Source organism: Podarcis bocagei (genome assembly GCF_964188305.1).
Source record: "Podarcis bocagei genome assembly, chromosome: 14".
In the NCBI taxonomy this organism is placed as follows: domain Eukaryota; kingdom Metazoa; phylum Chordata; class Lepidosauria; order Squamata; family Lacertidae; genus Podarcis; species Podarcis bocagei.
In genome coordinates, this window is record NC_138139.1 from 53884754 (window position 1) to 53902212 (window position 17459).

The 17459-nt window shown below is 46.7% G+C and overlaps 1 protein-coding gene across 7 annotated transcripts in view; it reads left to right on the top strand.

Moving 5' to 3' along the window:
• The window catches only part of SDK1 (sidekick cell adhesion molecule 1), a 598536-nt gene that overhangs the window by 509041 nt on the left and 72036 nt on the right, over window positions 1–17459 (top strand). For all 7 annotated transcript variants that reach the window (XM_081169333.1, XM_081169337.1, XM_081169338.1 and 4 more), the window contains exons 30-31: window positions 6108–6302; window positions 14249–14450. In XM_081169333.1, coding sequence (XP_081025459.1) covers window positions 6108–6302; window positions 14249–14450 — 397 coding nt within the window. The remainder of the gene's footprint in view (window positions 1–6107; window positions 6303–14248; window positions 14451–17459) is intronic.

The window sequence follows — 17459 nt, forward strand, 5'->3', positions numbered from 1 at the left end:
CAGAGGAGCTGTGAGGTGATGGGGATTCAGGTGAGGTATAAAAGAAGGGGTGAGGGTTGTCAAGGAGGGTAGGAAGTTTGGTGGGGGTAGGCAGTCTTGGCAAGCAACAGGAGCAGGGGGGGCAGCCCCTAGTACTACACAAATGTTAAGTCTGTACTTGGAGCAGAGCATGGACTGAAAAATCAGCTCAAAACAATGGTTGTGCGAAGCAGTCTCCAGACATGGCAATAATGCAGAAGTGAGATCATTCCATGGGAAAATTCTGCAACAAAAAAGAAGCAAAGACTAGGGAAACTGCTTGGGTGAAATCAAATGAGAGAAATCGATAGAGGTAAATGGAAAGTGTTCAAAGAGAAATTAATGTATGCCCTGGGGCTACAGAAGCAACGTAGCAATAAATGCAGCAAGCATTTTAAAGGCTATTAAGACATGAGGAGTAGAAACTCAGTATAAAACAGAATTCAAAAGATTGCTGAACGTAGTAAAGAACATCACAATAAAAAAATAGAGGAATAGACTCAGCATAGAATGGAGCCTGGATATGTTATGAGGTTGCAACAGCAATACTTTTTCACGGCATAGAAAGACTCTAATGTTTGGGGAAATAAATGATAATGATGAAAAACTGCCTGGCAAGGAAAGCCCTAGAAATACATATGCAAGAATTTAGATACTTCCAGTTCTGCTGATTCATATGGGCAGCATCCAGAATTCCAGCTCATTTCTCTCCCTGCCCCAATCTCCTCCTGCTGCCACATTTTCCCTTCCATGCCCTGGAGGTGAGCAGGTGAAGGAAGGGGACAGTGGTGGCTGTTATATTTTTACAATTTTGGGAGCGGGGAAAGAATGCATAAGAGCAAACCTGGTGAACCAGCCAAACCAATTCTTTGCTAACCTTGGCTGGGCAGTTAAGTACTGCCATTTTCATGTCCAAAGAGGTTGCTCTGTTGCTATAGAGATAAATGGATGGGCCTTTTCCCAGCTCACCTGGCTGGATGCCATGTCATCCTAGGATGGAGAATAATAAGCCAAGGGGTGCTGTGTGTGAGGGAGAGTTTTGGCTGGTTCTGGTGGCTGGAGAAACAGAGACATGCTTGCTCTGTGCTGAACCGAAAGTGGTGACTTGGAGCATCCCTGGAAAGGCAAATATGTTTGGTTTTTAATGCTGTGAGCCCCCTCCATCCTGTGCTCAGGTTTTGTGTATGTGTAAACAAAACCATATACAGTGGTACCTCGGGTTACATACGCTTCAGGTTACATACACTTCAGGTTACAGACTCTGCTAACCCAGAAATATTACCTCGGGTTAAGAACTTTGCTTCAGGATGAGAACAGAAATCATGCTCTGGAGGTGCAGCAGCAGCAGGGGGCCCCATTAGCTAAAGTGGTGCTTCAGGTTAAGAACAGTTTCAGGTTAAGAACGGACCTCCGGAACGAATTAAGTACTTAGTGCCACTGTATCCTAAAGATACCATAGCCTCCATTGACTTTAATTTCAAGGAAAACGAACCCCGGGAAAGGGCGGGCACCCCTGAAGTCTTTTGCCACTCGGAGTTTGGAATGGCATGCGACAATATTGTGAGTTTGGCCCGCGGAGAAAACAGAACTTGGCCACACACTGAATCTTTTTATGTGAGATCAGGGACATCTTCCATTTACTGGTGACAACAGTGGGAAAGAATCTCAAGTGGATCCCAGTAGGAATCCCCGTCCCTTACACACAGAGCCATGCGTGTAGAGGGCATGGATGGTGCCGTTTGCTGAGAGAATCCAAGCAGATGCTTATAATCAACCAGCTGAGTGAGTGTTTGAATGCACTAATAGCTGAATATGCCGTTGTATCAATCCTGTACATGCTTGACTTGACATTATAGTTGAAGGGGAACAGAGCAAGAAATGAAACAGATCGAAACAGTTTGCTCTTGATAGCATGTGTACTTACTCTAATAACTTTATGGACTGGGGTTGGTTTCCTCGTAATGTTTTGTGTTTCCCCTTAAGGCTTTTGTTTTGATTCAGTGCTTACTTTAATTTCTTCTCCAACATTTGCACTCCTCACGGCTTCCTACACATGACAGCGTCTTTCTCACCCGACCCTTGCTTCCTCCAGCCTATTTTATCCCATCTGAATCTTGCTGCGCCTTTTCGTTCTGCTTTCTGCATGTGTACAGAAACTGGAAAAGGTCAGAGCACACCCCTTTGGCACCTCCCTCGGTGTGATCTCTTTTCCAAAGCTTTAAAAATAGTTAAATAAAGTGCTGTAGCATTTGTTAAATTGGGCCTAGACTTCACATTGTGCCTTGTGAGATACACATACCTGGGCAGGCTACATAACATTTGCAAAGGGTAAAACTAAATAGATTCAAAATTGAGTCTCTCTCTCTCTCTCTCTTTCTGGTTGCTATACGAGCTAAGCGTAGTTAATGATCTCTGAAGATTGACTCTTTTTAATGTGAATGCCTAACAGCACCCAGCTGGTACAATGTTCATCTAATGTTCCTGTTAACATGTTGCAGATTCCAAAGAGATCAAAGAATGGGATGAATCCTTTCGCTCTTCTCTAGGTCAACTGCCAATTTCTTACATAGAATGTAGAGCCGGTATTTTTAAATACAAGTCATGCTGAAGCAAGAAAATATCCAGGTTTCAGAAGAGGTTTGGGCAGGATCTAAGTTACTTGTGCAATAAATGTGCATTGGTTTAAAATTGGAGCCTATCCCTTTCTTATAGATTGGGTGGGTGGGTGTCAGTTGCTCATTCCAGTTCTGAACATTAGTGTTTGCTTGGTCTTGGCCTAAAAGGTGGGGCAGGAATTATATAAATAAATAGCAGCAATTTAAACAAAAGCTATATATGATTATGAGTTTGGGGAAGGTCAGTCTGGATGATATATTTGCATCCCTTCCAGGCCTGCGATTCTGTATCTAGTAAAGGCTAGAATCTAGTAGAGGAGGCTGCAGAACCTGCCAAACCAGTTAAGATGATGGCTTTGCCTGGCCAGTTGAGGGCCCTCATCTGTATCCCAAAGAATGAGCTAGGTTGCAAGAGCTACAACTAAGTGATGTTGCTTTCCAGGAAAGTGGGGGTTAAGCATTTCCCTCCACTCTCCTCACCTGGCTGGATGCCACATGATTCTTGTTAAAAGAACAATAGCCAGAGTTGTGTGTCTGTGTGTATGTGGAATGATGCTAGAAGCTGGAGAACAGAGACAATCCTAATAGGGAAGCAAAAATCTGTTTCACTGTTAATGCTGTGGCCCCCTGCATCCTATGCTCAGGTTGCATATATGCATAAATAAAACCATATATCCTAAAGACGCCACAGTCTTCATTGACCTTTGTTCCAAGGAAAACAAACTCTGGGAAAAACACTTGGAACCCCTGGAGTCTCTAAGCCACTCAGAGATTGGGATGACATGTAACAATATAAGGGCAACATTAGAAACATTTGCACTTTTCTTAGGGGGTTTTTAGCTTTTTAAGTTGCTACGTTGGAGCTTTTGATCTTTTCATAATAATTTGTTTTTGGTCATTAAGGGCAGAGTCGTTTATGCTTGTTTGAAAATGAACCATATACCCATCTCTGTTTTGGTTCTGGTTGTTCTCGCCTCGTAACCCTTCCTGGCTCCCACGCGTGGTTCAGGTGCTCTGGCAAAGCAACAACCCACTTTAGGTCCTTGATTTTACAGAGCCAAGTTTGAAAATCTATATTGCTCTTCTAATCTCTCATCTGTGCATTTCCTAGTTCCAAAATGGGCCTCAGCCACCGGGCTTGCTCTCAACTCTTGTCTGCTGCAATTTGAGTATCAATGAAACATGGTCTTCTCCTCTGGCGCCTCTGAAGCAGCAAAGTATATGAGACGTGACTCACAATGACACTTTGACTGGGGAAACAAAAGAAGCATCCATTTTCTCATTCAGCTGCCACAAATTATCCTCTTTCCTCCAGGGTGGTGGTGGGGAAAGACAATGACATATAGGGAGAGGACTGGATATCTGCAAAAGCATCACTAGCCCCACTGCACACAATTACCACCATCTGTATCCCAATTAAGCTACAAAGCCTGCATGAGAATACATAGTATGGATGAAATTGGCTCTACAAAGTACATTCCAAATCCTCTTTTATTACCTCTCGCCTTGCCTCAGTCATCGATGCTACTCTTCAGCAGGAGATGCATGCTGTCCATCCAGCCTTTCCTTTCACCAGCATCCTTCTGCTGTTCTCCATCCATGAAGGATGCTCTCTTGCTTCCACTTTCCCTTTCTTTCATTGCAATTGAAATTTGGCGAATCTCCAAACTGCAGCAGGGATATCAAGTTCCACGGAGGGGATGGGCATCAGTTTCATGTTTCTGCAGAACTCTGGAGTTCAAAGGACAGTCAGAGGGCTAGCAGATGTCTGTCACAGTCAAGACCAGCTGCTTCTGTTTGGGGTTTATTTGGCTGCCGTTCTCCATGCTCCCCACCATGTAACTTGATGGAGCATTTAACTGCTCTTGCTATGAGCAAAACCATCCCTGCCATCCCAGATAGAAATTGATTTTGGAACTCAACAGCTGGACTGGGTTTGTCATGAGCTGCAGAAGAAAGCGAGGCTGGCATGTTGGCAGGTGTTTGCAGAATGAGCTTGAGCAGTTGGTGCAGCCTCCAACTAGTAGCCCATGAGGTGTTGTTGGATGCTACGCTGATGCAGATACTTGGACTCATAGAATAGTAGGATTGTAGAGGTGGAAGGGACTCCAAGGGTCATTGAGTCCAACCCTCCCACAAGGTAGGAACCACAGCTATAGAATCCCTGACAGATGGCCATCCAACCTCTGTTTAAAAACCTCCAGCTTGCTCCATCTCCCATGTGACAGGGTCCTCCCAGTCTCCTTTTATCCAGGCTAAACATAGCTCCTTCAACTATTCCTCCTAAGGCTTAGTTTCCAGACCATTGACCATCTTGGTTGCCCTCCTCTGCATACATTCCAGCTTCTCAATGTCCTCCTTAAACTGGAGAGTCCAGAACAGGACACAGGACTCTCAAGGTAATGAGTCCAGTGAGAACTATTGGAAAGGCTTCTACAGAGGCCGGGTAATTTCTTACCCCTCACCTGTCTCCAGCTATTCTCTCATGCCCCTGGGCATCATCTCATTGGTGTATAATGCAGCCCGCTCCACCCCCAATATAAGCCAGTCTGGGTCTGGTAGGCGACTGGAAGATCCCCTGGGATCTTTATATGCACTGCCTTCATCACCATGGTGGAAGAAAGCTTGAGTGCTGAGCAAGCAAATAAAATACCCCCCCCATACACACACCACTGCCTACTTCAGCCACTTTGCTTGATTGTCCCTCAGACTGTGTGATGAGAACTGTGGCTCTTTCTACTGAAAGAACTCTGAAAAAGTACATTGGGCACCAGAATCTTGTCTGTGTTTAGGGCTTCTTGCCTAGGCACCTGTTATTTGAAGGGCTACTGAGATCCCCTGCTCAGTCCCTTCCAGTGGCGTAGCGTGGGTTGTCAGCACCCGGGGCAAGGCAAGTAATTTGCGCCCCCTAACCCGTGGATTTGCACCCCCTAACCCGTGGGTTTGCCCCCCTAACCCTAACCCCCAGATGTTGCGCCCCCCTGCACCCCCGCGCTACGCCGCTGGTCCCTTCTCTGGGGGTTTGAGGTAAAGAGAGGCTGATATATTTCCTCAAGCATCCTTGCCTTGTCAAAATCCGCTCTGTGTGTGTTTGTGTCTACTTTTGTTTGGTATCGGTGGCATTTTCACAGCGCATCAATATGCTCGAGGAAGATGAAACTGTTCTCGTATCTCGCTCTTTTAAAGAATGAAATGTGAAACAAATTTCATGGTGGATTATCACTCAGAAGGGCTTTTCCATTCATCACCAAGCCAGTAATTTCCCAGATAATACACTGCATTGGGCTGGCGGTTGGAGGAGGGCGTGTGTGTTCTAAAGCTCAGCTGGTAAACACTAAAAGAAGCAAATTCCATTGTTTTGCATTCAAATAAATAAGTAATTAGGATGTACTAATAGTCTTGGCTCTTTCCCTCTACTAAAAGACTGGGGAAACTAACCTCGCCATGTTCTTCTTGTCATTGTTCTGCGTTCAGGCTATCAAATCGCCTACCGTCTGGCAACCAGCAGCCCAAACAAGTTCACCACCGTTGAAGTTGGCTCCACCGTCAGGCAGTTTGTGGCGACAGATCTCCTCCCTGAGTCAGCATACATCTTCCGAGCATCTGCCAAGACCCGGCAGGGCTGGGGGGAGCCTCTGGAAGCCACAGTCATCACCACGGAAAAGAGAGGTAATGGCAGCAGCTGCGGGGGGGGGGGGGGTTGCAGTCATGACACTCTGTTTCCTGTTGTTGTCCAATAATCCTCACCAACTCAGGGAACAACCATTGATGCTCCTGCAGGTGATCTCACTGGTCAATCTGGGATAGAAGGGTTAAGAGGTTCCAGGAAATAACCTGGACCTCTGTGGCTCAACCCATTCCATGCACTTAACCTTGCAGGGTTGTATTTTTGAGGGTCAGCTTATTTGCAAGTAGGTCATGCTGTAGATATATGGTGCCTTTTGTAATAAAACCATTTGTTTGCAAACAATCAGTGAGCAGATGGGGATCAAACCCCCTTGCAGGCGATATTGACAGTACATAGCACTGTAACACGCCAAATGGAGGGGCAGGGAGGGGTACGTACTTCAAATCATATATAGCACCAATTAAGTCCGATGGCCCACCAGTTCCTATCCACGTCTGCTGCCACATCTGCTGCAACCTCCAAGCCCTGTGCGATCCTGGTGAAATGCCCTGAAATTTTGGGCATTTACAACCATCTGCATCTGTCAGGCATCTCTGAATGAGCAGTATCCGGTTCTCTTTAAGCCTATCCATGTGAGCATCCCTCCCCCCCTTCCCCAAATAGACACTCTTCCATAGAATAGAAAAGAGAGTACTCTTGTTCTGGAAAGCATCTTTCCCCGCTCTCCTTCCCTGTCCAAGATAAAGCTAATTTAACAAAACTATGTGAGAGACACTGCTGTGTGTCTAATAGCTGCATCACATAATTTCCTTCTCTCTTGTAGCAATAACAATGGGCCCCATTACTGTTAAGCACTTAGGGTTCTCTGAATACAAGAGCCGCTGTATAAAATACAGCCTTCCCCCTAATGTATGGCCTTGTGTCCTGCCTACATCACACCCTGCTGAGCAATCAGAGAGAAAAGTAGTTAGGTTCCTAAGAACTGGATGGCGTAAAAACACAAATTGACCGTGCATGTACTAAAATTAGGGGGCAGCTACGCACGGGGTTTGCTGTACAGCTATGCATTTAAGTGCAGGGAGGGTACTTGGAAATAAAACTCGTAAGTTTTTGCTTTGCACCTCCCCAGCTGCGTGCATATAGAAGCATTTGTGCCCCACTTTTCAGCTAAAAGGGCTCCCAGTAGCTTACTTGCAATAAATTAAAACAAGACAGCCCTGCCCACAGGCTTACAATCTTAAAACGCAACATGCAAGGGGAAAGGGACAAGGAGGGGAGAGGAAGAAAGCAAACTCAGGCACCGCTACTTTAATAGTAGCACTTGTAATGACCAGGTGGCACGAAACAGTTCAGGGGCAGGGAGTTCCTGAGAGAGCAAGGCTGATGAATGAGCCCTGCTTCTCATCTCTCCCGCGGAGGCAGCTGGGTGGAAGAGGTTCTGCCAGGTGACAGCTGAGGGGAGAGTAGGCCTGATGGAGCTGGTCTTTCATTGGAATGGCAAATGGCCTAATATCTAAAGGCAAGCACAGACACGAGATGAGGAATGAGCCAGGGAGGCACAGTTGACGGAGGATCTCGGAAATAGGTTTGCAGGATAAACCAGCATCTCTCCATACCGTGTGGTGTGGCTCTCAGTTTACTGTCAGATTTGAGCAAAACTGGAAAGGATGTGGGTCATGCAAAATGGGCAACTCTGCATCCAGTCCCTTTTTCTTCTCTCTGTCATGTTTTGTAAGGTGATGGCAACATAAAAGCGTTTATTTCCCCTCCCCTGTTCCATATTCTAGGGTGCTCCTGGGGCTGGGCTGTGCGTATGATGTGACCACATCCTGCCCTGTTTTCCCTTTGCGGGGAATGAGAAACTGGATGTGGGGTTGGTGTTTCTGACGACAACCCTATGATCAGCATCTCACTTTTTCCACCCTAAAATTGGGGTGGAGCGCTTGGGAGTTAGACACTCCGAAATTTAAATTTCATTCACATTGGAGTGGGAATCGGGCACCTCTGTAATCCTTTAAGCTCCTTTAGGAACCTATGTGTCAATCGGTTATGTAGAAATACAAAGCATGTCCTGAGCTCCTTATAGCCCAGTGCACTTGTTAAGACCAAAGCAGCCCTGGATTTCTATAATCCTATGGATTTCAGTGTTACAGAGATGCCCTTTAGGCTTTCGATGCAGCCTGCCCGGAGTGGAGCTGCAAGATTCTGCATGGCAATCCCTGCTGCTAACAAGAAATCACTTTTTCTCGCCCTGTTTGAAGGTGGGACAATAGAAAGACTTTGTGCCCTTAAAAAAACAACACTGAAGGGGGACTGCAGGTCATGAGCTGTGGATACACTTGGCATTCAGGATCTCCCAGCTTCAGTCCCTTTCATGGACTCTCTGCTTGGTCGGGGGTTATTGTTGGCCTCACCTGCCAGAAATAATTGTTCTTGGGATTGCCTAAACTCCTGTGGGCTGGTACCATTTCCTACTAGCAGCTTTGGAGCTTATAGGGCACTGTGGGAGGTTTTTGAAATCATTACGAAGAAAAGGACTGGAAGTTTTGCTTTGCTTGATCTGGAAGTTACAGTGAGTGCAGGATGCTGCAGCATGATTGCTAGCGGGAGATAGGCATTGTCAGCATATAACACCTGGGCTCAGAGATCTGCTCCGGTTGCTTAATTGCTTATGGGCCAAATTATATGCTATTAGCATATAAACTCCTTAACAACCTAGGACCCGTTTACCTACAAGATCACCTTCCCCCATCTGTGCCCACTCAACCTCTTTGATCAGTGGAGTTGGCACTTTTACAGGTGCCACATAATACCACCCACATTATTTCAAAGAACTAGATTATTTAGTGTGGCAGCACCAGCACTTTGGAACTCCCTGCCGATTGATATCAGGCAGGTGCCTTCATGGAATTCTTTTTTTAGACAAGCCTACCCAGAAGCTCAGGACACGGGTGGCGCTGTGGGTTAAAACACAGAGTCTAGGACTTGCTGATCAGAAGGTCGGCAGTTCGAATCCCTGTGATGGGGTGAGCTCCCATTGCTCTGTCCCAGCTCCTGCCAACCTAGCAGTTTGAAAGCACGTCAAAGGGCAAGTAGATAAATAGGTACTGCTCCGGCAGGAAGGTAAACAGCATTTCCATGCGCTGCTCTGGTTCGCCAGAAGCTGCTTAGTCATGACCCAGAAGCTGTACGCCAGCTCCCTCGGCCAGTAAAGCGAGATGAGCGCCGCAACCCCAGAGTCGGTCACGACTGGACCTAATGATCAGGGGTCCCTTTACCTTTACCTTTTTACCCAGAAGTTTAGAAAGTTTGCATGCATTTTAATGTATTTTAGTCTGTTCTATTGTGGTCTAAACTTTTTGTATGTTTTAAACTATGGTCGCTTGCAATTTTTTAGCGATAAATTTTATTGTTTTATCATTTTTGTGAACCGCTTTGAGGGGTTTTTTCCCTACCATCAAAGAGTATATAAATTTCATGAGGGAGAGAGAGAGAATGCAAGATGCAGCCCTGCTTCCTGCTTTAAGGTACACACATGAGAAGAGAGAATCCAACCCCCCTGGGGGACCAGCAAACATTTGCTTCCTCCAAAAGAACAACCCTGAGCACTTAAGCGCCAACCTTTGTATCGCCCTGTAAGGCTCCCGCCATCAGTGCCAAGGACTCTCTGAAGCTGATGGCTTTCTATTCTTCTGGCATCGTCTGCTGATAGAGGGCTGCTGAGAGGTGCTGAGCCATAAAGCAAACGTTCCCAGGGAGGCAGGGCAAGAGAGGAACTCAGGAGACAAACTCTTCTTTGTGGGAAGTGGCTGGAGGTTCCTGAGCCGCTGTACGTCCCTCTTTGTGGAATCGGGAGCCAATGGGGTGGGATGAAACGAGTTGTTTAGAGGTGAGCCGCCGTGGCTTCACTGATCAATGCCTGCTTTATTACATGCCACACATTTTAATCAGAATCGATAAGCTCCATGATAAACAATTAAACAATTATTCCTCACTCTATTGAGTTTTTCAGTTGAAATCAATGGGTGCTGCTTTGGAGAGAGGGTTGCAGGGTGGGAGTGCTCTAGTATGGCGTCCCTTCATCGTGTGAGAGGGTTAACCGTTTGCTGCCTCCAGAGATTTCCCGGCTGCTTGTGAGAGGCTGGCTTATTTAATGCTGGCACTTCAGAGTGATTAAGTCCAGGGACTCAAGAAGAGTCCCTACCTGCTTCACTCATCAGGCTTGCCCTAAAATGCTGCATGGCACTGCAGGGATATTGGCGTGTGTGTGTGTGTGTGTGTGTGTGTGTGTGTGTGTGTGTGTAACACAGCCATGTGGGAAGTGTCCATTTTGCTAGGGGAGGCAAATCTCCTCAGCTTAACGCTATCTATTCCAGGGCGGCGAATGAGCTGCCCTCCAGGGATTCTGCAGGACTCCCATCCTGTGGGGTAGGAAGGGTGGGGGTGGGGGCGGTGTGCCCCGCGTGCCACCACTGAAGGGTAAGTACAGTCATACCTCTTGTTACATTTGCTTCAGGTTAAATCTTTTTAGGTTGTGTCCCGTGGCGACCCGGAAGTACCGGAAAGAGTTCATTCTAGGTTTTGTCGCTCGCACATGCACAGATGCTCAAAATGATGTCACGAGCATGCACAGAAGTGGCGAATCGTGACCTGCGCACGCGCAGATGTGCAGACATGGGTTGCATTCTGCCCATGTTGTGAACGGGGCTCTGGAACAGATCTTGTATGCTGTGAGAGGTGTGTGCTGCCAAAGCCGGCATAGATAAAACTCCAGGCTCGCTGCCAGTTACTTTCGGCTCTCTATAAGTGCTGGTCTCTCCCCTTAGCTATTTCCCCGTTTGCCTCTCCCTGACATATGCAACCAGAGGTACCACTGTACAGTGGTGCCCCGCAAGACGAACGACTCGCGAGACGAAAAACTCGCAAGACGAAAGGTTTTTTCATTTTCGAGTTGCTTCGCAAGACGAATTTCCCTATGGGCTTGCTTCGCAAAACGAAGCTTGCCCCCACACCCCGGACCTCTTTTGAAGCAAGGGGCGGCGGGGAGAAGATCGCTTCTCCCTGTTGCCAGCCCCGCAATCTCCGGGGACAGAGGGGAAGACGCGTGCGCGCCTTCCCCTCTGTCCCCGGACCCCTTTTGAACCAAGGGGCGGCAACGGGGAGAAGCGATTCTCCTCGCTGCCCCTTCCCTTGCTTTAAAACAGGTCCCCTGTGTCCCCGGACGGTCTCCATAGGAACGCATTGATTGATTTTCAGTGCATTCCTATGGGAAACCGTGCATCGCAAGACGAAAAACTCACAAGAAGAAAAAACTTGCGGAACGAATTAATTTCGTCTTGCGAGGCACCACTGTATTTTAAAAATAGAATTATTGAAGCTCCTCTACGAGAAGTGGGTGTGGCTTCCCAGGTCCCGCGTGCCACCCTTCTTCCCTTGGGACCTTCACTCCACCCCCAACCCAGCTGGCCAATCGGCTGTGGGCTGAAGGCTGAAGGCTGAAGGCTGCGGGCGGGGCGAAGGCAAAGAAAGGGCTGATGCTGCCAAGGCTGACTTCCTGATGCTTCCGAGGCTGACATCCTTAGCCCCCTGCCAGCAGCGGTTCGGTGTTTTGGGCTGTGGTAGCAGCCTGCCAAGGAAACAGTGGCCCGTGCGTGGAGGCCAAGGCTACAGCAGCCACCAAGAATGGTTGGGTTCCGGGGAGTGCAGGCACCGCGGATGACCTCCTGGGCCGCTAAGCCAAAGCTGCTTATGCTCACAATGTTCAGTAAATGAACCAGGAAATAACACTTGCAACTGTATCTTATTTTTCCTTCTTTTAATAATTTGAATGTGGGGTGGGGTGACAAGAAATATTCCGCACTGGGTACCACCTGACCTTGCTACACCTCTGCTCCCATCGTTCCCGACCATTGGCCATGCTGGCTGTGGCTCCTTGTTGTCTTGGGCAGTGGATCATTCCCCAAATCTGCTCTTTGGAGTTGCCTGGGAACAAACAAGGGATGTTGCAGATAATCGTAAAGAGGAGTTCATAAAAATGCCCTGTTTCATTACTTGAACATTTCTTTTCCGCCAGGCCTTTGGCTTCAAATTATCCGTGGCCTCCTTGAGTGGGTGGGATGGGGTGGGATGCTTTAACCTTGCCCTTTATAAATATGAATGTGTTTTAGATTTTCCATTTTTTTTAAAAAAAATATTTTTGTTGAATTTTATCCATATAACCCAAATAACATAATAGAACTTCATGAGTCAAGCACACAAAAACTGAACTGATCTGAACCAAGGTTGGCATGGGATGTTATATTCATAAGAAGAAATAATAGCTCACATTCTTAGAACACGAGGGGAGAGTGGTGTTAGAGCTGGAATAATGTTGTGATTGGCATAAAAACAGAATGAAAATGGTACAGAGAAAAGTTATATTGATCCAGGCTTTCTGTTAGCCGAATCTGGCCTTTTACAAGTGTGGGCGTCTGTTCCTTCCTCTCCATCTCACCTGCGTCACCTTTGGCAATCTGGGGCATCACCTCAGCGCTTGCAGAAAACACATTGAACTTGGCAGGGTGTAGGATCTAAGTGCTAGACTGGAGCTTGACGCCAGTGACGACTGGGGGGGGGAGGGAGAATTGGAAGAGAGGGCAAGAACCTGGGTGGAAGTATCTATGCAGGCTGGGAAATTGGAGCAGAGTTCAATGAGGAAATTTCAGTCTCATGCAGCCTCCGTTCAAGCCATGGCTATGGGCTTGCTCAGGCAAAGTTCTCCACAACCATTTCATCTCAGCCTTGCATTGATTCTACCTGTGGAAACCACAGGTGTTCTCGGACCTTGGTGACCCTTGTGAAGCCTCCTTCTTGTTTTCACTTTCCTCAAGGCCCAGAGAAGCAAGGGCTGTTCAACAGGGAGCAGAACTGCCTCTTTTAGCATTTTTTAAAAATCATTTTTATTTGATTTTGCAAATACAAGGTTATAAAAATCCAAATATAAATCCATATACAGAGATTCCTCTGAATCTCACGACTTCCCCCCCATCCCCTCCATGGGATCGCATTTTGAACATTTACAACTGTATATTCCTCCAACGGTGTTTCCGTGTGCTGCGCTGGTGCTGGCTTGCCAGAGCAGCTTCGTCACGCTGGCCACGTGGCCCGGAAGTGTCTCCGGACAGCGCTGGCCCCCGGCCTCTTAAGTGAGATGGGCGCACAACCCTAGAGTCGGACACGACTGGCCTGTACGGGCAGGGGTACCTTTACCTTTACCTTATTCCTCCATATAACTTTTATATCAGTCCATAATGTCCATGGTATTTGTTAAACTACAAGTGAAATCAAAACCCTGCCAGTGTTTCCATCTGCTTACAGTGGTCTCCTAAATAACTTATAAATTTTCCCCATTCTTTTATAAAGTTTTTGTCCTCTTGGTTTCTGAGTTTTCCAGTCAGTTTTGCCATTTTGGCATAGTCCCATCAGCTTGGTTTGCAATTCCTCTCTGGTAGGGACCTTGTCTTCTTTCCATCTCTGTGCTAGTAGCATCCGGGTAGCTGTTGTTCCATACATAAAAAGTATTTTCTGCTCCTTTGGAATATTGGTGCCTATAATTCCTAATAAAAAGCTTCTGGTTGTTGTTTTTTTAACAAAGGTTGTTTTAAACATTTTTTTCACTTCATTATATATCATCTCCAAAGCTTTCATTACCATACAAATCTGCCACATATGATAAAAGGTACCTTCTTTTTCTTTACATTTCCAGCAGATATTTGTACTTGTCCTATACATTTTTTGCTAACTTACTGGGAGTCAAATACCACCAGTACATCATTTTCATATAATTTTCTTTCAGTGTACAACATGCCATAGTGCCTCTTTTAGCATTGATGCAACAACATATGGAAGGACAAGTTGGGTTCAGTGTCACTGCATTTGGGGATCTTCTGTTTATTGCCTACCATCTTATTTTTTTTCTAAGAATAACAATATTTATATTTCATTCCAGAACGACCGGCTCCTCCCAGTGACCTGAAAGTCCCCCAGTCTGAAGTGACGTCCCGAAGTTTGCAGCTACACTGGGTTCCTGGGAGCGATGGGTCTTCTCCGGTGCGCTACTTCACAGTGCAAACTAAGGAGCTTCCCAGTGGCGAGTGGCAAACATACTCTTCATCCATCAGCCATGAAGCTACCTCCTGTGCAATTGACAGGTACCACAGAGAAACTCACAGCCAGAAATGGCAGGAGACACAGCACACCTTGACCACAGGTAGCACCTTCTGACCTCGGAGGCCCAAAAAGACTCCTCCATCATTGCAGGAAGGGGGTCAATGGCATTGCTTCAGAATCTGAGGCACATTCAGCATACATGGCTTCCCCCAAATAATCCTGGTAACTGTAGTTTGCTATTGGTGCTGCAAATGATAGCTTTGTGATGGGGAAACTGCAGTTCCTATGATTCTTTCAAGAAAGTCATGTGCATTGAATAGACACATATATGGTGTGGAACTGCTCATACTTGAACACCTGACTTGCAAAGAGAGGATCAAGTGGCAACCCTCCTTCCAGTTGAATAGGTTTTGGGTTGTGGCTCTGAGAACTCATCCAGAATAAAGTAAGAGGTTATTGATTACATTTGTACATATGGTTCCAGTCCTGGCACAAATCTGCAGTCCTGTGCCCCTCTTCCAACTCCACCTTGAAATCCCAGGTGCCCCTGAATGGTTTACAAGGACCCTGAGGTTGGGTGGGTGTGATGGATGGCTTTAGGATTGGGCAAATTCACGGAGGAGAGACTAGGCACACTGGGTATTCTCTGCCTCAAGGGTCAGAGGCAGCAATGCGTCTGAATACCATTTGCTGGAAACTACAGTAGGGGAGAGGGCTCTTGTGGTTGGATCCTGCTTAAGGGTTTCCCACAGGCATCTGATTGGCCACGGTGAGAACAGGATGCTGGATCAGATAGATGATTGGCCTGATCCATCATTTTAATCTTGCTTTCTTCTGTTCACATTGAACAGGATGCAGTAAAAGGGACAGCAGCTGGATTCTGTGGCACTGTGTTAAGTGGTGTACAGAGACATTGCTTTTCTTTAGCCTTAGGTTGACTGCAGATATGCAATGTGTAATGCTCCCCCATCCCAACCTTAAAGAAAGTGCTACTGATTCTAGTCTATGGCGGTAATATTCTGACGAATCAATGAAGGTGAACAGATTCCATGCAAATTTGTGCTTTGCCTTGGTGGGGGTGTGGTAGCATGATGGCTGCTTGCAAAGATCCACCCTGTTTCCCCTCCAGTCTTGTTTTTTTGGGGCGGGGAGCAGCAGCCCTCATTCTCAGTTGGACTCCATGTGGAAAGTCTTTATCAGAGGGGAGGATGAAATTTTAAACCCAGACAAATTGTTTTAACATGAGATAATTGGCAAACGGCTGGCTTTTCCCCTCCTCCGCCTTCTCCTCCTCCTTTCCTTGCCCAGCCCGTCAGCAATGCAGGAAAACCCAGACCTTTGCAAAGTCCCTTTTTTGCAGCGATACTTGATATTCATTCCCCTCTGCTGCATTGAGATTCTGTCTCTGTGAGTTCCTTATCTTGTTTTCAGATGAAATGAGGGCAATTTTATCTGTATGGCCATACTGAGGAATAGAGAGATAACATCGCCCTGTTTAAACTGCGTTATCCAGCCTTCATTAGATTGTGCTGGAATTAAAATTCTTGAAGTGATTGCTTGCTGAAGCCACCCTGTACCTACAAGGAGACTTGCCACTTGCTGTTCATAACACACACACACACACACACACACACACACACACACACACACAGCCCTCTGAAGGAAATGAGGCTCTTTTGAAAATCGTATTGGCATACCAGCAAAGGAAACTGGCTAATGGGATGTGGATCTTTGGCATCAAATTAGAAACTACCAGCTCACTGCAGTTTGAAAATGTTCAAGTGTGAGGAATTACTTCATCGGGCAATAATTTTCACCACCAAAATAATGGGCTGCAGGGCACAGGGGTTGTCTGTTTATTGAGCACTGATTCTGATGTGCTTACAGGGCTGTTACATGAAGTCATAGGCACCAATTCTATGGGACTGAGGACATCTCAGCCCTCCCTCCCCCCCCAAAACCCCCTATATTGGGACAAGAATCTTGAGGTGCTGGGCCTTGCCTATATTGTTTTACTGGTACTGCTGTTGTGAGTTTGTCATGGATTTATATTCTTATACAGCCCAATGAATGTTGTGTCGTGTACATGTTTCTCTCTCTCTCTCTCTCTCTCTCTCTCTCTCTCTCTCTCTGTGTGTGTGTGTGTGTGTGTGTGTGCAGATTCTGAGATTTGAGTGAGTGACTGAGAAAGAGAGAGTGGTATTTGTGTGTTTGTGGTCTGTATGTGTGCAGCAGTGTGTGAGAGAGGGGGGGGGAGAGAGAGAGAGGGAGGGAGGGAGGGGGAGAGAGAGATGACCAACCTGTATATTTTCTTCTGGTCTTGGGGAAAGCTCCCTGTTGTTATTAGACTACAACATCCTCATTGTGTATATATCGGGTGTGGGTGTGTGAATATTGTGTGATTTCCACAAGCAGGACCACCAGGACATAGCTGACTTCCCAGGGCAAGTCTGAGGTTTTCCAGGGGGAGCAGAAGTGACTATATTCTCATTAGTTTTGTATTGTGCCACACAACCATTTTTTTGATTGGTACACACAGCACTTCCTCAATATTCTCAGTGTATCCACTAGCCCAAAAAAAGGTTGGGGACCCCTGTCCTGTTGTGAAAGAATTGATCAAATAGCATCTATATCCTACGGTCTAACAGGACAGCTGCGCCTTTCCCACTTCCCCGTTCAATCCAACGGAGAAATGTAACTTGCAGACCCACAGGTTGCTCTCCCTCTGCAATTTCCATGATTGCAGCAACTCTAGAGCATGCATGTGCATAGCAGCCAGTCTCCCATCTTCATTTTTATTCCCCCCCCCCCTCTTCTTACCAAGATCCAAGGAGGGGCAAATGTGTCGCCAGGTTCCTAAGAGCATTTTCCCTGTGGGGGCTGCTCAGAGCAATTTAGCGCACACTGTCCATCACGCCTCTGTTTTATCCCACCACGTTTGAATATTCCGTCCCTGGTAATCTTATCTGCATTGCTCGTTGGCCCTCCAGGACCAAGCCCAGCAACTGGCTTCAACCGATTAATTAGCTAAGCCTATTACGCGGGACTCT